At 37.4% G+C, this 23,665-nt stretch overlaps 1 protein-coding gene and 2 long non-coding RNA genes across 6 annotated transcripts in view; 2 read left to right on the forward strand and 1 right to left on the reverse strand.

Annotated features, from left to right (window-relative positions):
* LOC118967941 (uncharacterized) overlaps nucleotides 1–1,166 on the forward strand; it is a 93,348-nt gene extending 92,182 nt beyond the window's left edge. The window contains exon 4 of the long non-coding RNA XR_012133420.1: nucleotides 1,046–1,166. This is a non-coding gene — a long non-coding RNA (uncharacterized lncRNA). The remainder of the gene's footprint in view (nucleotides 1–1,045) is intronic.
* The window catches only part of SCN9A (sodium voltage-gated channel alpha subunit 9), a 144,148-nt gene that overhangs the window by 54,959 nt on the left and 65,524 nt on the right, over nucleotides 1–23,665 (reverse strand). For 3 of the 4 annotated variants that reach the window (XM_073241600.1, XM_073241598.1, XM_073241597.1), the window contains 9 exons: nucleotides 21,440–21,503; nucleotides 20,465–20,606; nucleotides 18,153–18,359; nucleotides 16,293–16,580; nucleotides 12,933–13,301; nucleotides 10,049–10,178; nucleotides 6,106–6,344; nucleotides 2,193–2,366; nucleotides 1,040–1,396 (listed from right to left, as the gene is read on the reverse strand). In XM_073241600.1, coding sequence (XP_073097701.1) covers nucleotides 1,040–1,396; nucleotides 2,193–2,366; nucleotides 6,106–6,344; nucleotides 10,049–10,178; nucleotides 12,933–13,301; nucleotides 16,293–16,580; nucleotides 18,153–18,359; nucleotides 20,465–20,606; nucleotides 21,440–21,503 — 1,970 coding nt within the window. The remainder of the gene's footprint in view (nucleotides 1–1,039; nucleotides 1,397–2,192; nucleotides 2,367–6,105; nucleotides 6,345–10,048; nucleotides 10,179–12,932; nucleotides 13,302–16,292; nucleotides 16,581–18,152; nucleotides 18,360–20,464; nucleotides 20,607–21,439; nucleotides 21,504–23,665) is intronic. The other variant, XM_073241599.1, reaches the window with a different exon arrangement.
* The window catches only part of LOC108383595 (uncharacterized), a 48,967-nt gene continuing 26,485 nt past the window's right edge, over nucleotides 1,184–23,665 (forward strand). The window contains exons 1-2 of the long non-coding RNA XR_012133421.1: nucleotides 1,184–1,304; nucleotides 21,136–21,183. This is a non-coding gene — a long non-coding RNA (uncharacterized lncRNA). The remainder of the gene's footprint in view (nucleotides 1,305–21,135; nucleotides 21,184–23,665) is intronic.

Below are 23,665 nucleotides of genomic sequence, written 5' to 3' on the forward strand. Positions count from 1 at the left end.
TTATTTTCCAGCCAGTGGGAAGTGAAGGAGGTAATAACCAAACCACGTGGCCACACCATGCCCTCCCTCCTGGGATACCAGTGAGGAGGCTGACGCGGAGCAGACAAACTAAACCAAGCCAACAGGGCGGGTTTGAAAACTGAACTGAGTGAGTCAGGGAAGAGCATCTTACCCCAATTTTCTCCTGCTTTGTAAACTTGCAAATTTTCACTGACAGGCAGATATAAGGAAGAAATAAACATATAGAGAAAGAGTATAAGCCAAGAAAACACTAAGAGAGAAGCAGACCAATTGTAAAAGGTGCTGTAGAGCAATGGTGGGCACACTTTTTCTGTAAAGGGCCAGATAATAAATATCTTAGCCTCTGTAGGACATAAAGTCAACTCCGCCATTGTAGAGTAAAACACCCACAGACCGTATGTAAATGAATGAGCATGTCTGTGTTCCAATAAAATTTGCTTACAGAGACTGAAATTTGAATTTCACATACTTTCCATGTGCCATGAAATTCTTCTTTGGGATTTTTTTAACCATTGAAAAATGTAAACACCATTCCTAGCTTGCAGGGACATAAACAACCTGGCAGTGAACTGCATCTGGCCCAGGGTCATGATTTGCTGATCTTGCTTTAGATGCCAGTCCTGTATGTGACGGGATGTAGAGGGACTAGTTTTCATTTGCCTTGCTCCATTTTCATTTCTATTTCTGTTAACTTAATCATATTCTATTTACTAGTATGACTTCATCTTTGAATAGCCTTTTAGGGGACATGAAAACCATGGATATAATTCACATAACATCACTATGAAAATGACAGACTAACGTAGAACACTTCCCATTAAGAGAAATATTGTGAAAAATATAAATATCAGTAGGGAAATTAAGGCAGTATTTTATTATTTTCTGTTTTTCCCTGTGTTAAAAATGCAGTTAGCATTTTAAATCTAATTTATTCTAAAATTATAAAATAACCAATTGTATCATCATACATCAATTTTTCTCTGGAGCATTTTAAATGTGTGAACATCTGATTACGTACCACCAGGTTTCCAATGACCATGACCATCATGTAAACAATAAGGCACATGGCTTGACCGGCGACCTCCATGCAGTCCCACATGGTCTCTATCCACTCCCCGCACAGCACGCGGAACACGATCAGGAACGAGTGGAAGAAGTCGTGCATGTGCCAGCGCGGGAGCTCGCAGTCCCTGGAGATCTTGCAGACGCAATCTCTGTAGCTCTTCCCGAAGAGCTGCATGCCGACCACGGCGAAGATGAAGACGATGATGGCCAGCACCAAGGTGAGGTTGCCCAGGGCCCCCACCGAGTTGCCGATGATCTTTATCAGCATGTTCAGGGTGGGCCAGGATTTTGCCAACTTGAAAACTCGGAGCTAAAAGTAAACAGAAAGTTTAATATGAGTTATTATGAACAATTTTCCAAGTTTCCAATCTTGAATTTTGTTCCAAATTTGAAGTTCTAAAATATTGTCATTTTTACCTAGCTAGTATCAGTGAGTTCTGTTTTTCACTTTCATCTATTTTCACTATTCCTGTTATTTTGTTATACGTGGCACAATAGAATTACAACACATATGTTAAAGAAAATGTGTAACTTTAGTTCAGGATTGCTATAGAAGCCTCTTACCATGTTTTTAGATATTATCACCTTCAGATTGACAGTTTATCTTTACTTCAATTTTCTGGTATTTTTATAAACATTTTCACACTGACATAAGGATGAAGTCCAACATGTTAGAAAAAATACTTTATAAAGTCTTTACTTTTTTGTAATTTTGGTATCAGACAACGATTGTTTTGGTGACAACAATTTGATCTTTAGTTGTCAAACCCACAAAGTAATGAACATATTATAATGGCTGAAATTCTATAACCTATAAGCATCTCACTGTGAAATAAATTATTCCCCTACTGGGTAAAGAAACACTTTAGTTACCCACTTCTTCTGTCCTAGAGTATACAATATGTCTTCAAGATCCTAAAATTAAAATATCCATGTCATTTTCAGCTTCTTAAGTACTGTTGATATTGAACCAACTTTTACTAGATATTTACCTACTCCTGTCTTTTGATTCAAATCTCCTAAAGATTTGAATAATAATAATGCAAAGCCAAAGAAACACCCTTTTACATATGGAATACATATTGGTAAGATGGTACTATATTTACCAGTCTGAATGATCGCAGAACTGACAATCCTTCCACATCTGCTAGAAAAAGCTCCACTAAACTTAAAGTCACAATAAGGCTGTCAAAAATATTCCATCCTACTTGAAAATACTCATATGGATCCATGGCAATCAGTTTTAAAACCATTTCAGCTGCAAAGATCCCAGTGAAGACCTAAGTAAGAAATACAATGTTTTTTTCTCATATTATTAGAAGATAATAATGATAATGACTATTTGTTTAGCATTTGCTGTACTTCAGACAATGTGTTAGATACTTTGCAAATATATGTTATTATCTCATTTTATCCAATAAACTAGGTACATTATTCTGACAGCTCTAACACAAGCATTTAAGGGTTAAAAAGCTCTCACTCTCCTATTGGCTCTCATCATCTATAGCATTTTAAAAGTGTTTTAGAAGACCTTGCTTTACCTATGTGTATTTTTTTCAATAAATACATTGGAAAATTTTTTGGAAAAAGAATAAAAAGTGCTTTAGAAGAGCATATCAAAATCCCAGATAAAAAAAATCTTTGACAATTAACTGTCACTCTTTGCAAAAGAAAATTTACGTCAATCAATAAATTATTCTGGAATAAAGTAAAAAGAAAATGCATAGGTCACTGAAATTCTAATCCAGTCTTTTTTCCTGGTCTGACTACTCTTAGAGTAATAAAGAACATGTTGAGTCACTCTTTAAAGATTTATTGGTAGAAGAGGAAAATATATTTAATTGATACAGTAGCAGCTAAAGTAAGAGTTCTAGAGCTCTGAAACAAAAGTGCATCACAAAACATCATTAATTTATGACACTGGTACCAAAGTACTCACTTAAAAAGACAACAGTGAGAGGGTTGTTTATGACTCATTTTGGGTGTGATTTGACTCAAGGAAACTGCCCTAAGAGGGTTCAAAGGGAAATGGTGAGGTCTCTAACAGTATGAGTCAGTTTTATAATAATGCAGTGTCAAAAAATGAGCAGGTGGCACCCAGATTTGGGACTGTGGCAATAGATAAGCAACACTGAATTATTTTTGTGTTCACAGCAACACAGTCAACTTGGAGAGAAGGTAGTGATTTTCATGATCTGGACCTTTAACAATTAGAAACTAGATGGTCCCATCTCAAGGGAAGACAAATGCTAACTCAGAAAGCAAATGGGGTACAAACATCGTAACTAGGAATATTCATCAGCAATTTGGGAGAGACCAGCCCAGGAACCAACATTTGGCTTCAAAGATCAATTGGTTTGAGACCACAGCAAAAGTAAGATTATTTTATACAGACATTCACGAAGACACCCATCAGAGTTATCATGGTTTATGAAGAGTCATAAGCTGAGGCCGTTTGGCCATGAAATAGATGTCGGCCTGCTTCATGCTGATTGTCAGAAACTAGCACTTTTTGTTTGCCATAGGCATCAGTTAGGCTAAAGTGTGGCCAGCACTGCATATTTACGAAATCACTCTGGCATCCATTTTTTTCAAGTAGGATCCTATATCTTCCTGAAGCCTGCGATCCCTTCTTGCTGCCCTGTGTCTTCTGTGTCCAGATCAACCATTTTGGATTCTCAGTATTCTTAGTCTTGAGGCTTATTTGTGCTGAATGACTGAAAGAATGACGATGATGATGATAGTAAAAACAGGTTTCACCTGGCACAAGAACAGAGCCACAGACCAGTGGAACAGAATAGAGACTCCAGACATTAACCCAAACATATATGGCCAATTAACATACAATAAAGGGGCCATGGACATACAATGGGGAAAGGACAGTCTCTTCAACAGATGGTGCTGGCCAAACTGGACAGCTACATGTAAGAGAATGAAACTGGATCACTGTCTAACCCCATAAAAAAAGTAAACTCCAAGTGGATCAAAGACCTGAATGTAAGTCATGAAACCATCAAACTCTTAGAAAAAAACATAGGCAAAAATTTCTTGGACATAAATATGAGCGACTTCTTCATGAACATATCTCCCTGGGCAAGGGAAACAAAAGCAAAAATGAACAAGTGGGACTACATCAGGCTGAAAAGCTTCTGTACAGCAAAGGACACCATCAATAGAACAAAAAGGTACCCCACAGTATGGGAGAACATATTCATAAATGACAGATCTGATAAAGGGCTGACATCCAAAATATATAAAGAGCTCATGTACCTCAACAAACAAAAAGCAAATAATCCAATTAAAAAATGGGCAGAGGAGCTGAACAGTTCTCCAAAGAAGAAATTCAGATGGCCAACAGACACATGAAAAGATGCTCCACATCACTAGTTATCAGAGAAATGCAAATTAAAACCACAATGAGATATCACCTCACACCAGTAAGGATGGCTACCATCCAAAAGACAAACAACAACAAATGTTGGCGAGGTTGTGGAGAAAGGGGAACCCTCCTACACTGCTGGTGGGAATGAAATTAGTTCAACCACTGTGGAAAGCAGTATGGAGGTTCCTCAAAAAGCTCAAAATAGAAATACTATTTGACCCAGGAATTTCACTTTAAGGAATTTACCCTAAGAATGCAGCGGCCCAGTTTGAAAAAGACAGATGTGCCCCTATGGTTATCACTGCACTATTTACAATAGCCAAGAAATGGAAGCAACCTAAGTGTCCATCAGTAGATGAATGGATAAAGAAGATGTGGTAAATATACACAATGGAATATTATTCAGCCATAAGAAGAAAACAGATCCTACCATTTGCAACAACATGGATGGAGTTAGAGGGTATTATGCTCACTGAAATAAGCCAGGCGGAGAAAAACAAGTACCAAATGATTTCACTCATATGTGGAGTATAAGAACAAAGAAAAACTAAAAAACAAAACAGTAGCAGACTCACAGAACCCAAGAATGGACTAACAGTTACCAAAGGGAAAGGGACTGGGGGGGATGGGTGGGAAGGGAGGGATAAGGGGGCAGAAGAAAGGGGTCCTTACAATTAGCATGTATAATGTGTGGGGGGGCGTGGGGAGGGCTGTGCAACACAGAGAAGACAAGTAGTGATTCTACAATATCTTACTATGCTGATGGACAGTGACTGTAATGGGGTTTGTGGGGGGGACTTGATGAAGGGGGTACCCTAGCAAACAGAATGTTCTTCATGTAATTGTAGATGAATGGTAACAAAAAAAATAAAAAATAAAAAATAACCACAGGGTATACACAACAAGAAAGGAAAAGAAAAAAAACACCAGGTTTCGTTTGTTGAGGACCTACTATATGTCAGGCTAAGTAGACAGGGTTTAATCCTTCCTACATATAATTAATGGAGCATAATTATTATTTTAATAAAATTATACATTATAATAAAATATATATTATAATAATATCACAAATAATGAATTACTTGTCTTATTTTGTAATTTAGACAAAATCAGATGGATATGCAACTAAAGATTATTAAAGATTATAGAGATTAACATATTTGACCAAGGTCATATAACCAGTATGAAGCAAAATCAGGATTCAAACCCAGGACTTTGAGACTTCAAATGCTCGAACACTTCACCTATTATGTGAAAAGCAAATCATGCACAGTTTTTCTGAAAACATGTGCAGTATATACTCACAGGGAGGCTGCAATATAATTATAAAATGGGCAATAAAGTATCAGATTTTCAGTGTTGCTCCCAGAGACATGCTGACTGGAAAAAACAAAACAAAACACTACCGACTCCCAAGACGATGGCCCATTATGGAATTGGTATTGCTATTTATAGACCTCAGCAGAACTGCAAAATTATTTTAAAATAGTATCTTTAACTAGAAACTTGACTCTGTACAATGATTCTTGTTGTGAATTCTAGATATGCATACCTGCTTATTGCATATCCATCTGACTTCAAGGAATGACAATCAAAGAGAGACGCTATGGGTACATTTCACACTTTCAGAGACTCACCAAATTTCCCACAGTGAGTACATTTTTGAAGTCCTCAGTCATTGGGTGATGCTCCATAGCCATAAACAATGTGTTTAAAACTATACAGATGGTAATAGCCAGATCTACAAAAGGATCCATTACAATAAAATAGATAATCTTTTTGAATTTTATCCAATATGGAGAGCAATTCCAGATTAAGAATGTGTGTGCAAATCTGTACCACCAAGGTGGACATTTTTGTCTGGACTCTTCAAGTTCTGGGAGAAAAATAAAAAAGGGAGAACATGAAGTCAATCTTCTGTCCATTTTATTAAAGAGGTACAAAGCAGCAGCACACTTTAACATTGAAACAAGTCTTCAGGATCAGACTTTGCACATTAGCAGTATTATTTCTATGAAAGTAACAGCATCTACACAGAAATCTTGTGTCACATGTTTGTTTACTGGAGCAAGCGGAAGGGAGAAGACAGTGAAATTAATGACTCAGAGCAGATATGGGCATCTCTCAGAGAAAATGGAACTGTCATGTGATGGTGAACATGAGAACATGGTCTCTCACTAGAAACACGTGTATTTTCCACTAGCATGCATACTTTCCCTGTGTCCTTAACCCTTTAATAACAAAAAAACAATTCTAGTCTATCAAGGAAAAATTCTTTGTAGTTTGCAGGTGAAAACAATTCCAGAACCAAGAGATGAGCCCTAATTCACAGACTGCCTCATGCGACACATATCTCAACCCATTAGCCCGTTTACTTCTCACTGTAAGTTTAGGAGGTGGGTGGGAACTTTGCCTGGGCCCATCATGGGTGTGTATGGGGGTGAGGTGGTAGCCCATAAACAAGGTGGGACCTGAGACATATTGCAGCGGGAAAGGTTAGGAGCAAGCACATTTTCAAAGTTGCCACTGTCGACTCACTTCTCAATGTATCTCAGGGTCTAAACACTACTGTTTATATAATTCTCTTTAAATGACTCTATCAAATGTCTTTTTATCAAAGTCCTAACAGATGTCATGCCACATAATACCATTTCACAATTTTATGGAATGTGCTCAGGGACAGCAATTTATAGGCATCTGGAAATTTAGGCATTTTTGTCTTGAAAATTGGAGAGGTGATAAATTCAGAAAGACTAGCTAAAGTTTTTTAAATTACATAGTGAGCCTATTTTCAAATGACATGATATTATACACAGAAAACCCTAAAAACTACACACAAAAAACTACTAGAACTAATAACTGGATTCAGCAAAGTTGTGGGATGCAAAATTAAGACACAGAAGGAGAAATCAGGAAAACAATTCTGAAAAAATTGTACTAAAGGAATAAAATACCTAGGAATAAATGTAAATAAATAAAGAGGTGGAAAACTTGCACTCTGAAAACTATAAGACACTCATGAGAGAAATTAAAGAAGATACAAATAAGCGGAAATCTATCTGGTGCTCATGGAGAGGAAGAATTAATATTGTCAAAATAGCCATCTGACAAAAAGCAATTTATAGATTCAATGAAATTCCTATCCAAATACCAACAGCATTTTTCAATGAACTAGAACAAATAGTTCTACATTTCTTATGGAAACACAAAAGACCCCAAAATAGCCCAAGCAATCCTAAGAAAGAACATAGCTGGGGTATTACATTCTGTGACTTCATGCTATACTGCAAAGCTACAGTAATCAAAACAGTATGACCCTTAGATCAATGGAACAGAAAAGAGAGCTCAGATATAAACCCATGCATATATGGTCAGTTTATATATGATAAAGGAGCCATGAATATACAGTGGGGAAAGGACAGCATCTTCAATAACTGGTGTTGGGAAAACTGGACAGCTATATGCAAGATAATGAGACTGGATTACTGTCTAACTCCATACACAAAAGTAAACTCAAAATACATCAGAGACCTGAATATAAGGCATGAAACCTTACTCTTAGAAGTAAAAACAGGTAAAAATCTCTGGAACATAAGTATAAGTAATATTTTCCTGGACACATCTTCTTGGGCAAGGGAAACAAAATAAAAAATGAACAAGTGGGAGTAAATCAAACGAAAAAGCTTCTATACAGCAAAGGCTACCATCAACAGAACAACAAGACAGCCTATAATATGGGGGAATGTATTCATAAACAATTTATCTAGTAAGGAGTTAACATCCAAAATATATAAAGAACTTATATGCTTCAAACCAAAAATCAAATTACCCAATAAAAAAATGGGTGAAGGACATGAACAGATATTTCTCCAAAGAAGAAATAAAGATGGCTAACAGGCATGTGAAAAGATGCTCCACATCACTAATCATCAGGGAAATGCTAGAATGGTCACTATCCAAAAGACAAAAATAACAAGTATAGGCAAAGATGTAGAGAAATGGCAACCCTCTTACATTGCTGGTGGGAATGTAAACTGGTACAACTGCTGTGGAAAGCAGTGTGGAGGTCTTCAAGAAACTAAAAATAGAAATACCATTCGGCCCAGTAATTCCACTTCTTGGAATTTATGCAAAGAAAACAAAATCTCTGATTCAGGAAGATATTTGCACCCCTGTGTTTACTGCTGCATTATTTACAATAGCCAAGATATGGAAGCAACCTAAGAGTCCATCAATAGATGAATGGAGAAAGAAGATGTGGTTACATAAACACAATGGAACACTATTTTGCCATAAAAAGAAAAGAAATCCTGCCATTTGCAACAATATGGATGGATCTAGAGGGTATTATACTAAGTGAAATAAGACAGGTGGAGAAAAACAAATACCATATGATTTCCCCTATTTGTGGAATATAAAAACAAAGCAAAACAGAATGAACAAAATAGCAGTAGACTCACAGACACTGAGAAGGGACTGGTGGTTACCACAAGGGACGGGCTGGGGTGGGTGAATGAGGAGGGTGTGAAGGATAAAGGGGCACAAAACTTTTCAATCATAATATAAGTTGGTCACGGGGATAGTAGTACAGCATGGAGAATATAGTCAATGATTCTGTAACATCTTTGTATGTTGACAGATAGCAACCACACTAGATTTGATAATATGAGGATTTAATAATAGTGTGAGGATTTAATAACATGGGTAACTGCTGAACCACTGTGTTGTATATTTGAAACCAATATAAGATTGCATATCAACAATACTTCAGTGAAAAAAAAAAGAGTAAAACATCAGACAAATCCTAACTGATAGAAAATACCTGAGCAGTACTCCTTAGAGTCAGGTCATCAAAAGAAAAAAGAAGAAAAGAAATTGTCATGGCCATCAAACACAAAGCCTGAGAAACTGCCCCAGCCAGGAGGAGCCTAGGGAAACAGGACAGCTAAATGTCACAGGATGTCCGGCCTGGGATCCTGGGTCAGAAGATCCTTAGAAAACTGAGAAATCTGAGTAACATACGAACTTCAGTCTCAATATTGGTTAACTGATCGTCCCAAAGGCACCATACTAATGTGAGATGTTAGTAATAAGGATTTGGGGTATATGGGAGGTCTACATATTATCTTCGTTTTTTTTTCTGGAAATTTTGTATAAATCTCTTCTAAACTAAAAGTTTACTGAAAAACAAATAAAAAGGTTACATAGTGAGAAAGTCACGCAGCTCTGGTTTAAACTGGCTTTTTTCATTTTTTTACCACTAAGCTTTTTATCTTTGAAAAGTCGTATCACCCAATGCTTGCCTTTTTTTCTTTTTTATTGAACTATAGTGATATACAATATTATATTGGTTTCAGATGTACAGCCCAATGTTTGTCCTTAATTGCAAATAATTCTATCCATTTTTTTAAGCACATAAAGACAACTGCATTAGTATCCATTCATTATCTTCACCATCGCTTACAACCATTTTATATTCTTTGAATTCCTCCTAAGAACTTGATGTACCTACTTAAGGCTGCCCAGAATTTATTTGAATTCTGTTTAAAAATTTGTATGGTAAAGAACATCTTCACATACCTTCCACGGTATTTGTTAAAATGCTGACTCTACTCATGGCTCTTTGTCTGAGATTGGGATCATTCAACATATCCTCAGAAAAGAGATAACAACTGGAATGTCTTTTCTTATGTATTTGATTGGTTGTACCCTAAAAGGAAAAAAGATGATCAATTAAAGTTTAAGAACAGAATTCTAATAAATTACAGGTATAAGATAAAATCTTGTTTAGGTAGCTGTAGTGAAAAATTACAAATAGACTCTAGATTGCTGGGTTTGACGCATAGCTCTGCTACTTACTGGGTGTGTCGCATAGGAGAGTTACTTAACCTCTTTCATCCCTGGTAAAGTGAAGATAGTCATAGTACTTGCCTCATTCTTGCCTTGAGGATTCATTCAAGGAATTAATACATAGGAAATAAAAAATAAAACAAATAGATTTTATTGCTTCTTCACTATCATCTATCTTTCTGGGTCTCCCAATTTATTCAGATAGTTTTACCATGTAAGAACCCTACATGGAAACAGCTAGGCAAGTGTTGTGATGTGTGATAAATGGGAAGAACCTTAGTATTCTCTGATAAATTTCTTTACTTATGATTTGTTGAGGTAACAGCATTACTAGAAGTAACGGTGATAAGGAGAATCTCATGAGCTACTCTGAGTCTATGATGATAAATGACTCAGTTTGAAAGGGACGATTAAGACTGACGGGAACTGGACAAAAGGGAGAATGTAAGCTCCATCCAGAAGAGGGACCACTGTCCAGCTCTGAAGGGTTGTTGCCATGCAGGAATAGGAGCTCAGTGTGCCTGGGAATACACACTTTCATGTGAAAAGGTCTTGTTTTTCAATCATGGTAATGCATTCAAAGCTAAAATATTCTTCTGGCTTGGTGCCAATCAACAATACACACACACATGCTCACACACATATAAATACATACAAACAACTATACAGCTCTACATTTACCACCTATCTACTTGGGTGCGGTATGTACATGTGTGTATATACACACTCACCCAACACACACACCATTTTATGAACATATATACATAGTTCTTGGGTTTTAAAACTGTATAGTTGTTTAGATATAGTTATATATGTGTGTATATCAAACACACACACATAAATATATGCACATGTGTGTATGTAAGTAGGCATGTATGTATATGCAGTGACTTATACACACACACATATCTGCAGGCGGTTTTTTGTACAGGTCTCTATAACCAAGTTTTCTCTGATACAGTCTCCAATTTACTGACTTCCCAGAAGCAAATTTTTCTCTTTTTTCCAAGTTAAACAAGAATAAGAAATTCTTCTGCATGTAGACACATTTCGGGTGTCAAGGTCATATTTATCATGTATTTTTTAAATCTAAACTAGATTTTTTAAATCTAAATTATATTGACTGCATTTCCATTGAATCTTTGAGTTTCCACTAATTCTTCTAGTTTTATATTTTTAGTTTTAGGATTTATGGTGATAATGACTTTTCTGTGGTAAAATTAAAATCTCAGATGAAAACATTTTTATTTGAAACTATGAAACACTCTCTGTATCTGATATAAATTACCTATTTTACAGATAATACGTATCATTGAAAAGCAAAACACAGCAAAGATCTGATTTCATAGAAATTTCACATGCTCAGTTGATAAGAAAAAAATACCTTGACAGAAGGGCTGAAGCTGTATCGTGCAAGCACAGAGGTCACATTACCTAAAAGCACATGCATTCATTCAAACTGAAATAGGTATGTGGCCATGGCTTTGATGGAACTTTATTCCCACTTAAGCTACTCTGTTTTCTGCAAATGTGAATATATGAATAAGTAGCATGAGTTCAAAGCTTGAAGGTTAGTCAAAGCCCTTGCTACTATTTAGAATGCAGTATAACATGACAAGTGGTCTAAAGGGGTAACCTGAACACTCCAGAAATCAGGAAGATCCAGTCTCATCAGACCCTTTTCTCTGACCACTCGATGCCTGAAACTTGAAATTTTGTTTTGAAATGGTTGTTTTGTGTTTCTTTTCAAGTGTATAGGTTTGCATTTATGTTTTCTAGATATTATGTCTTTATTCATAGATTTAAACCAAAGAGGTTTTTTATTTTTAATGAAAAAACTGTTTCATTTATATATGGGAAAAAAATATTCTACATTATTTCCAAGCTACATATTTCCTACCACACTTCAGACAGAGAGCAAAGTGTGGTGCTTAAGAGCACATGCTATGGACCGGAGGGCCTCCTTTTGAATGTCAGAACTACCATGTACTAGCTCAGTGACCTGGCACAAGTAGCTTAATTTCTCTGTGCCTCAGTTTCCCCCTTTGTAAAACAGGGATATGAGTATATCACCTCACACGGCTGTTGTAAATACTAAATACATGATTTCTATTATTGTTACTATTATGAACTCAAATAAGATCCCTTGAAACAAGGGGTGTGGTATGTGTGTGTATACATATATATATATAAAATGGTGACTTGAAAAAATTGCAGGGTGGCAAATTATCCAAATTTCTTACAGAAATGAGAACTATTATCAATCAATAAGGTCAGCATCATCAATGCATTTTCTGTGATGATACAAATTGTTTTTATAATAAATGATATAAATCTTTTATAAATTGTTTTCCAAAGGGACAATTTATAATCTTTAAGTATAATATCAATAGCTAAGTACCTTTCTCAAGAAGGGGTCTTAAACATCTTTGAATTAAATGCCTATAGCATGTAGTATGGGGATTATGTTAGGAAGTTAAAGGTGTGTTTCTACAGTGAAAGTATTGCAAAATGCAGAGCCATTCGCAGGACCAGAGGAGGCCCCCCGGGCAGAGAGGCTGACGGGGGCAGGAAGAGGGGCGAGCCATGCCTGAGCTATTTAAAATGTCCTTACGCTGTCATCAGAGGTTGCCTTATCTATTATCACCTCTGGCAGGAGCTGTCCATTGGGGAGCATGAGGGCTGCGGGCCCGTCCACCAGGGAGACCACGCCGTTGCAGTCCACGGCGCTGTGCATCTTCCCGTTCACCAGCGCTGGGGGCGACCTGCTGGCCTGGCTGACGTTACTGCTGCGCCGCTCCCGAGGCCTGTGGGGCACGAAGAGTGAACCCCGTCTGCTCTCGCCGTCTCCGAAAATGCTATGCTCGTCGTCCGCAAATTCAGTCTCAGATCCAATATCTCTCCCTCGACCTTTGAAACTAAAAAGACTCGTCCTGCTGCTGCGCCTTGGGGAAAACAAGGAGCCCCGGATGCTGAGTGGTGACTGCAGAAAAAATAAAAGGTGACACGTATCTGCTGAAGCACCTAAAAGACAAGTGTGTGTACCTACCACTGAAGCCACTGATCTGAGGGCCAGTGGTCTGTATTGCTTGAAAAGAAACACTTAGAAACAAAGCAATTCAGCAAGAAAACAAATTCTTCCAGATACGAGATGGAAGGACTGGAAGAAGTCATCCTTTCAGGATTTGGCACCGATATCCGTGATTTAGCTTTTCCCTAGATATATAAACATGTATTGCTATGTCTCATCAATATCAATATGTCAGTCCCTGTGTTCCATAAGTGACTGAAACTTTCTTCAGGCCAAAGACCACACTATATGCTTCTTTGCAGTTCACTGCTTAGAACTCTACCTTAGACGCTGAAAGCTCAGCTCAGGTGTGAGACCTCTGAGAAAGACATTGTAATATCAGTGAGTTTAAAAGTCATGTAACATTAGAACTTGGAAAAGAAGTTGCCCAATACCAAAGAGAGGCAAAAGCCAGATTTATATGACTCATGTCCAAGATCAACTGTGTCCCTAAACCAAGAGGAATGCACAGTCTTTGGAAGTATTTAATTCAATAAACACTGATGACTGTGCAGAGGGCAAAGCAGCGGCATTGAGAGCAATGGAAAATGAATCTACCACTGTCTTGGACTTAAAACTAGCTTGGACCGCTCCTGTCCTATTTCTTTTTATTGATACCGCATGTATTCAAGTTTGGTTTCTCAAATGAATTATGAAATCATTAAAGGTGGGTATAGAGGAAAATCTGTGGGATGGTGGCACTTGAGCCCATGAGTGAAGAGTGGACGGACTAAGCCAGGAGGAAAACAAGGAAGAGAATCATCCTGCTGAGAGAAAATGATGTGGACTAGGTAACGAAGGTATGAAAGTACAGGGCATATAGGGAAAAGTGAACGATTGTGACGGGTTAAGGGTACACAAAGGCACAGAAAGGTAAGCAATGAGGCTGAAGCCGGTGCATGGCATGGCCAAGAAGTGGGTCTCATTCTGTAGTCAGTGGTTATATAACAGAGAGGTTTTGTTTTGTTTATTTTAGTTGAGCAGAGGGATAACTTTGTTTTAGAAAGATGACATGGAGGAGTTGTGTGATGGAAACCAGGGAAATGCTAAGGAGAACAGAAGCAATGCTTCGTCTTAGCGGTTTGGACAGAGAGATCTGAAATATGAAGGTTTCAGTGGAAAAAGAAAGAAAGGGAAAGAGGATTCCACACAGGCATAAGTAACAGACCAGATGTCAGTAGCTGATACAGTTGAGGGTAGAAGCTTTGAAGGTGTCTCCAAATTTTTCAGCTTGGGTGACTGACATTCTAGTGATACCAGTACCTACAGGAGTGAAGGAAAGTGGACAAACTAGTCTAAGAGTAGTTTTTAAACAATGAGGTATTACACAGACTAAATAAAACTATAAATGTGAATGTATGGTTCACAAAATTTCTTTTCTACGATAGCTCTCATGAATATTTTGTCTTGAAAATTTGTTTATGAGAGAAGATATGACAATTCTGAAACTATAACCTAGTTAAAAAAAGGTCATACTTACCTATATGTAAGACATGAAACCATAAAGCTCTTAGAAGAAAAAATAGGCAAAAATCTCTGGAACATAAGCATGAGCAATTTTTTCCTGGACACATCTCCTCGAGCAAGGGAAACAAAATAAAAAATGAACAAGCAGGACTACAGCAAACTAAAAAGCTTCTATACAGCAAAGGCCACCATCAACAGAACAAAAAGACAACCTGGAGTATGGAAGAATATATTTGTAAATCATTTATCTGGTAAGGGGTTAGTGTCCAAAATATATAAAGAACTCATATGCCTCAACACAAAAAAGCAAATAACCAGATTTAAAAATGTGCGGAGGACCTGAACAGACATTTTTCCCAAAGAAGAAATACAGATGGCCAACAGGCATGTGAAAAGATGCTCCACATGGCTAATCACCAGGAAAATGCAAACCAAAACCACAATCAAGTATTATTTCACACCAGACAGAATGGCCACTATCCAAACAACAAGAACTATCAAGTATTGGCGAGCATGTGGAGAAAAGGGAACCTTCCTAGACTGATGGTGGGAATGTAACGGTACAGCTACTGTGGAAAGCAGTGTAGAGAGGTTTCTCAAAAACAACAGAACAAACAACAACAATACAACCCAGTAATTCAACTCCTAGGAATTTACTCAAAGAAATCAAAATCTCTGATTCAAAAGATATATGCACCCCTATGTTTATTGCCACATGATTACAATAGCCAAGATATGGAAACAACCAAAGTTCCCATCAATAGACAAATGGATAAAGAAGATGTGGTTCATATACACAATGGAATATTATTCAGCCATAAAAAAGAAAAAATCCTGCCATTTGTGACAACATGGACGTGCCTAGAAATAAGCCAGGTGGACAAAGACAAATACCATATAATTTCCCCCTATTTGTGGAATATAAAAACAAAACAAAATGAACAAAATAGCAGTAGATTCATAGACAATGAGAAGTGACTAGAGGACACCATAGAGCAGGGGCTGGGGTGGGTGGGTGAGGATGGGTATAAAAGGGCACAAACATTTTCAATCATAATATAAGCTGTTTACAGGTGTGGAGAATATAACCAGTGGCTCTGTAACGTTGACAGAATCCTATGCTGACAGATGGTAACTGCACTAGTGGTGGTGAGGATTTAATAATATGGGTAACTGCTGAACCACTGAGTTGTATACTTGAAACCAATATATGATTTTATATCAACTATACTACAATTAAAAATCTGGTCATATTTAAATGGGAAACTATGTACATCTATGCTCTTTCCATAAATGCCCACAAATCAATAGGCTTTTACCTAAAAACACACCAATGAATTCACTCACTTTCCTCTCCTGAGGTCTCTTATGCCAGAATAAAACATTCTGCTCTATTATCCTATTTCTGGTGACCCTCATTTGATATTTTAATTGTACCTGATTAGGGGTAGACAGTCTCTTTTCACGTGCTCGCCTATGACCTTCGACACCAAGGTGGAAACTTTTTCTCCTGATACTCTCCTCTGACTCTGATTTGGACAATTTCTCATCATCTCCCTTTTCTTCCCCACTAGACAGCTTCTTTTGATTCTTTTTTTTCCTTCTGTTTCTTCTTTCTTTAGCACTTTTGGAGCTCAGTTTGGATGTTTCAGAAGAACTTTCAGAGATGCCCGTAATTCTGCTTCTCCCGATACTTGTATATTCAGCTGCTGCCAATGCTATTACCTGTTGGATCAAGGGGTCACATTAGAGTGAGTCATTCTCAAAGTCTGAGAAGCCCTATTGTGGGGTACCTCTCTAGCATGAATTTAATTACATTGTGTATAAAATCATGTCCCTTCTACATGAAGTAATGTTTTCTTTGCACTATGACCAGAGAGCTTACAAAGCATATATTTATTATAATTATATATTATAATAAATATATAATTATAAATCCAATTATATAATTATGTAATCATAATAAATCCTTATGGTAATTTGGAATTAAACTATTACATTCCTAGTAAAGTAATTTTAAGTAGTATATATGAAAGTTTTACTAGGTAATTCTGGAACATAAAACTCGCATAAGCTATGTAATTGGTAATTTATATTTCTTGTTAAGGTAATTAACTCAATATTATCAATAGAATAAGGCACTCAGTTTAGTGAAGATTCACTTGTCTGAAAAATAAAAACAGATTATTACAAAACAGATCTCAAGAAACTGAAAGGGACTTCTGTGGAGTTCTCTAGGAAATTCCTGGGAATGTAATCTCCTTATAAAAGTATTTCCTTTAGTAAAATAAAGCAATCATTGTAAAGATTTGGAAAATAAAGATATTGTGAAAAAATAAATAAAAATCTCTCATAATCTACATCCCAGAAATAACTTAAGACTAGTGTTTCTACCTGTTTTTATATACACAATTTTAAGTTAATTTGTATCTTATCCTCAATTTTGTAACCTACTATTTAATACATTGTTAAATTAACAGCTTTTCCTATCATTATAATATTCACCTGAATAATACTCCAGGGTATGAAAATATCATAATCCTCTGAACCATTTATCTAATTTTTGTAAATTAAATGTTTTCTAAATTTTAATATTATTAAAATATTGTACTGAAATCTTTCTGCATCACAGTTTACTACCTCCCCCAATATGTTAGATTCTTAAGAGATTTAACTAGGTCAAACTATTAAACAACTTTTAAGACTCACTTTATATTTGAAATTCTGGTTCTCTTAGTACAAACCTTCTCAAACATCCCAATGAGCGTCCTTTGGAGATGGGAGTAAGAAGGAGCCCTCAAGAATTTGCTGATTAGCCTAAAGTTGCCACCACCATAAAGCATGATTTTTTAAACATCTCGTTTTATCTTAAAAATCCTTGCAACATTAACCAAAACTGATGCACATTCTGTTTTACATCCCACAGAGTATCTGTTAACTTTAAAATAATTTGCCCTAAACTTTTGCATAAGATTGTTACTCCAGGGAAACACATCATGTATGTATTGGGACTTTGCATAATGCCATGCGCACTGAGGAATCAGGAGTAACAGGTTTAGAGGGAACAGTTTAGGACAGTCTTACGCCTGAGTGACCTGATTATGGGGAAAGGTGGAGTGGGGCAGATGTCAATTCTAACTCGATTCAGAATTGGTTCCTTCAACAGCACTTGGATGAAAATTCAGTTTATATTTGAAAGCCCAGTAAGAAAAATCTCTTTGGGGAAGACCACAGAGCCTCTGCTCTTTCCCTTTGCACTTCTACTTCCAGGAAGAATTTAAAAACAAATAACATTACCTCAGCTTCTTCTTGCTCTTTTTTAAGACAATCTAACATCTGTTGAAATTCTAACTCTTTTTGCCTGGCTTCTTCAATGTTCGCCTGGTTCTGCTCTTCATAGGCCATGGCCACCACAGCAAGGATCAAGTTTATTAGATAAAAGGAGCCCAGGAAAATCACCACAACAAAGAAGATCATGTAGGTTTTCCCAGCAGCACGCAGTGTCTAGGGAAAAATGGAAATCATTTTAATAACATGAAGTTTTTTTTGGTAAATCATTTCAACTTGAATGGCATATTAGGCATGGGTAAACTGAGAAGTTCCATATTATCTCATGTTATCAGAACTATAAAGGTATAAAATTATATCCCCATGGAATCAATCAGTATTAAAATATAGACATTTGTAGTACAAAGGATACAACAATTGACTAAGCTTATACTAAAATTAGATATGATTTTTAATTTAAAGCAAAATAACAACTGAATCCCCCCACCCCCCAGACTGAAACACACTGAAAAGTGAACTGCTTTGCTTGTTTTCAAATGACAGGACCAGATAATATCTATCATCCCTTTTACTGATAAAATTCCATCCAAACAAGAAGTATTAATGATGATGTATTATATTCACACAGGCAGAGGGCTTTATGATATGAATTTATCTGTTATGTATTCTTATATTCATTTTTAATTAACATGTATTAAGAATGTACAATCTGAGCATAAGATTGTATATCAATGATACCTTAATAAAAAAAAGAAATAGATGCAAAACAAATTAAACAAAAAAATGTACAAAACACAATGTGGTCAAAAAGTTCAAATAGCACAAATATTAAATGAAAAATAAGTCTCTCTCTCCTAGTTCTGATGCCCACTTACTCCTTTTCCTTATTTACTGATTTCTTCTCTTGGATAAATTCTTAGTGGAACTGTTAGGTTAATGGGCACATTCATAGACATTTCCCACATTACATCTCTAGCGGTTCCTAGGAACATGTGAGCAAATCTGCCTCTGCGTCCAGGCAGTCCTATCTTTTGATCTCCTGTTTGATCTTCATCACTCTGACAGGTGCAAGCTCATGACACTCTGGTTGCAATTTGCATTTCCTTAACATTGAGTAAAGGTGAGCATTTTTTGGCATATTTAGAAAGATACTTGTATTTGTTTTTCCTGTGAAATATATTTTTGTATAATTTCTATATTTATTCATAATATTCTCAGAAATTAAGAAACCTTAAAATAGGCCAAGCGAAGAATCTGTGTCAATTCTGAGAATAATGATTCATCATTATTTATCATACAGAATAATCATTTTCTTCTCTGTCCTGCTGGGCTTGGATGCTGATAATACCTAAGGCAGGGCCCACAGGCTGGAGAGGATCACGTCTGAGTCAGAGGACACAGCGTGTGAATTAACAACTCCACCCGAGGGATGGATGCCACAAACGGGAGAACACCCAGAGAGCATGGGACAGGGGAGGAAGGGGCACTGGGCTGGGAGAGGAAAACTCAGAGGAGGGAACCGAGTCTGATTCTTACATTAGTTTGCTAGGGCTTTCTTAACAAAATATGACAGACGAGGTGGCTTACACCCCGAAATTTTATTTCTCACAGCTGGAGAGGATGGAAGTCCGGGGTCCACGTAGTGGCCCGTTTGGTTTCCCTCCTTGGCTGGCAAACGGCGGCCCCATCCCCGAGTCCTCGCAGAAACAGCCCTCTCATGTCCTGACCCCCTCTTCTTGGAAAGACACCAGTCAGACTGGATGAGGAGCCATCCTAACAGCGCCTTAGTTTAACTTAGTTACCCCTTTAAAGGCCCTAACTCCAAATACAGTCATTCTAAGGTATTGGAAGTTAGGTCTCCAACTTAGGAATTTGGGAGGAAACAACTTAATCTATACCAATTGTACACGGGAGTTCAAAAATGAAGCATGGCGAGCACAGGAGAGCCTGGTGTTTGGGGCACTCCAAGCCTGGAGGCCCATGTGGAAAGCCGCGCGCGCGCACAGGGGGAGTGTGCTACGAGAACACATTACATCATAGTTCCTGCTCTTACTTCGGACCCCATGGGATGCTCTGTTCAGAAAGGGAGAAGAGAACTCGAAATCAGATAAGCCAGGGAAGGGTAAGAAAATAACACGATTTTAAGAATTACCCACTCTAATAGTGTTGGAAGCAAAACGTGTCTAATTTTAGTAATAAAGACAATAAAGTGTTCTGAATTCTAAATTGAATATATCACCTCCTATGTAAGGCTGGTAAGGAATATACATCAGATCTATATGCCGTTTCAAAAAGCAATGAATATTTTTCTTGGCACTCACCTGTTGGTAAAGGTTTTCCCAGTAATCCTGGGTCATCAGCCGAAACAAGGCTAAGAACGCCCAGCTGAAAGTGTCAAAGCTCGTGTAGCCATAATCGGGGTTTCTGCCGGTCTTCATACATTGGTAACCTTCTGGACACTGACTACACGTGAGAAAGAGTATCACAACTTAGAACGTATTCGGGATGTAAGCTGAAGAGCACTAGAGAAAACTTAGAAACCCAAGGATCCTTTTCTAGGGGGACAATACTGATGAACAATGATCTTAACGCATTATGTGAAGTCACAAAGAACTGGGTTTGAATCCCACCCCTACTATTTACTAGCTGGTTTTGTCAAATTACTTAAATTCTCCAAGCACAGTTCCCTCTTTCTGTGAAAACAGGATAACATCAACATCAAAAGGTTAAGACTGTGATTAAGTTTAAAGCAGATAAAGTTTGCAAGTTACCTCACCTAGTTGCACACATAGAAAGCATTTAAATGGTAGCTGCTATTAGTGTCATCATCATTGCCACATCAAAACTTGGAATCTTTCGCCAGATGTCATATAGTAGTTCTTGTATCCACAGATTGATATATAGGCACTGACACAGCTACAATACTTCATTGGAGAATGAGTAGAATTTGAGGATGGAAAGAAAAGCTGATTTTGTTCACTCTTTTTTCCAGAAAGAAGAAAGGCTTCTAACTAACCAACCAACTTTTGGTGGGGTTTTTGTAAGTAATTTTTCTACTTTCTTAAGATTTATGTGATTTGTATCTTGTTTTAATTCAAACACTACATCAAGTCTTGCTTTATAAAGTATGTATTATCTATGAATGCTTTAAAGTCTGGACTCACTGTGTGACGGCAGTCAAACAATGCCATGCAATATATGAAAACAAAACAGAATCAAAGATTCTTATTAGCAAACTGAGTGTGCTTTTCCTTTTTTTGCAGCCTTAGACTAAAAATAAAATAAATGGTACGTACCCTGAGTCTGGGCTCATGCCACAAAGGAGAGCATCTTTGGATCCCTCCAAGTAATAAAAATATTCTGTTTAGGAAGAAATTGAACAACATAAATTACAGTATATAAACTTTAAAAATGATACAGCAGTTTTAAGTTCATTAATACAGACGTATTCACGCCTGGTCCTAGACAAAATACATTCATTTATTTATTATATTCTCATATACACTCCCTCAAATATTTATGTTAACCTCTAATGGGCCAGGTAGTGAGTATAATGATAAATGAGATAAACAAGATTATCAGTTTTATGAATCTTTGTTTAGGTAAGGGTGGAAGTTGGGGATGGAGAAAGGCACTTATTAAGTAAATAAATAAATATACAAGGTATTTTCAGATGGACAACCCAAGAGTCCATCAACTAATGAATGAATAAATGCCCTAAAGAAAATAAGTTAAGACAATGTGATAAAATGTGGTCAGGGAAACCCTTTCTAAAGAGATGACATTAGAACTGGGATCTAAATGCTACAAAGAAGCCAGCTATTCAAAAGCCCTGGTGAAGAGACATCTAGGCCGGGTACAAAGCAAGAGCAAAGGCCCTGAGGCAGATATGAAGTTGGTGAATAGAAGAAACAGCCAGATAGCCAGCTTGCTTAGAGTGCAGTGCGTGGGAAGCACTGTGTGGCAGAGGTAGGCAGGGGCCAGGTCATGTAATTTCCATGTTATGAAAAGAAGTTTGGACTTTAAGTATGATTAGAAGTAACAGAAGTGGGAAGTAGAGCTAGGAGACAATAATTACCATTTAAAAATGTCACCATGGTTGCTTTGCAGACCATGACCTCTAAGAGAGCAAGTATGGAAGTAGGTGTGCGAGTAAATGAGTACAGCGAGAACTGGCACAGCTACAGTTCAGAGAGTATCTGTGGATAGGCAGAGAAGGGGAGGAAAACAGAGCGGACAGCACTTGCTGGGGGAGTGTGCAGGGGGGTGTGCGGAGAGGACACAAGGATGTGATGGGAGTCGTCGTCAGGTAGAGAGTCCTCAAGGCCACGGACCTTGACGAGTCAGCCCAGAGAGGGTAGCTAAGGACAGCAAAGTAAGGGGAAGACGGGAGCCCATGACTGAACCCCACAATATTTCAGAAGAGATGGAGTCAGCAGGGCAATATGATAAGTGGACAAAACTTACCTTCTGAAGTCATCTTGTTTATTCACCAATCAATAAGTTTTTAGGACTTACTAAGTTCCAGATGTTGGGGACATGGCAATGTAATCATGGGACATCTCGCTGTCAGTTACCTTTGGTGCCCATTTTCAGATGGAAGGGATCTCATAATCTCTTCCTCCATCCGCTCTTAAGGCTTATTCTTATGACAGGGAGCTGACCCAACTTTGCATAGTAAAAGTATAAAAACATAAGGGCCCAGCACACTATCTGGCTCAAGTCAAAGTAATAAAGATGTAATGAGTTGGAAGCTTTTGGGGTAATAGTGCAAGAAGGACTTTGAGGTCAGACATACTTGGGCCCGTTGCTTCTATGCCCCATTCTTCCTCTGTAGGTGGAGTATCTGACCACTTTAATATTTTTCCACATCTGTAAAATGTGGATAAGCACACCTACTTTGCAGAGATGTTGAATAGTATAAATAGGATATTACATGCAAAGCACTTGATATAGGGATCGACACATTGTAAACAGCTGCTCCAAGGGCATCAGCTATTATTATGAAACTATTAAACAGTTTCAGGTAAGACTGACTGATTTACACACTGTCATTTTGCCTTGGGATGAAGATACAAATAAAACAATGAAGCCTCATGGTTTGAGGTGAAAGTTTTGGTGAGATTGTGCATAAAAAATTTTTTGGAAAAAAATCCCAGGCCCAGGATGGTGGACATGGCAAAATGAAGATGGAGGAGTCAAAGATGCAATTTTTTAAACATCAACTTTCAAAATATTTTCACTATAGAAGGGTTGCTTCACTGTCACTGTTTACCCCAACACTGGCTCATGAAGCAATCAGGAAGGAGCTGTTTTAGGAGAATGGGCCCCACAGCTGCCTGGACCGGCACATTCCAGGGCGATACACTCAGTTCAGTACGAGAATGATGTAAAGGCACAGTAATGGGAGAACCTCGCTGCGGTCTGGTAGAACACTTTAAAGCAAGTCCTAAACAAGTAGACATTAAATTACTAGGATAATTAGCCTCAAGGGAATTTAAGGTTAACACGTAAAGGGAAAG

The sequence above is a fragment of the Manis javanica genome, chromosome 7, assembly GCF_040802235.1.
Source record: "Manis javanica isolate MJ-LG chromosome 7, MJ_LKY, whole genome shotgun sequence".
Classification (NCBI taxonomy): Eukaryota; Metazoa; Chordata; class Mammalia; order Pholidota; family Manidae; genus Manis; species Manis javanica.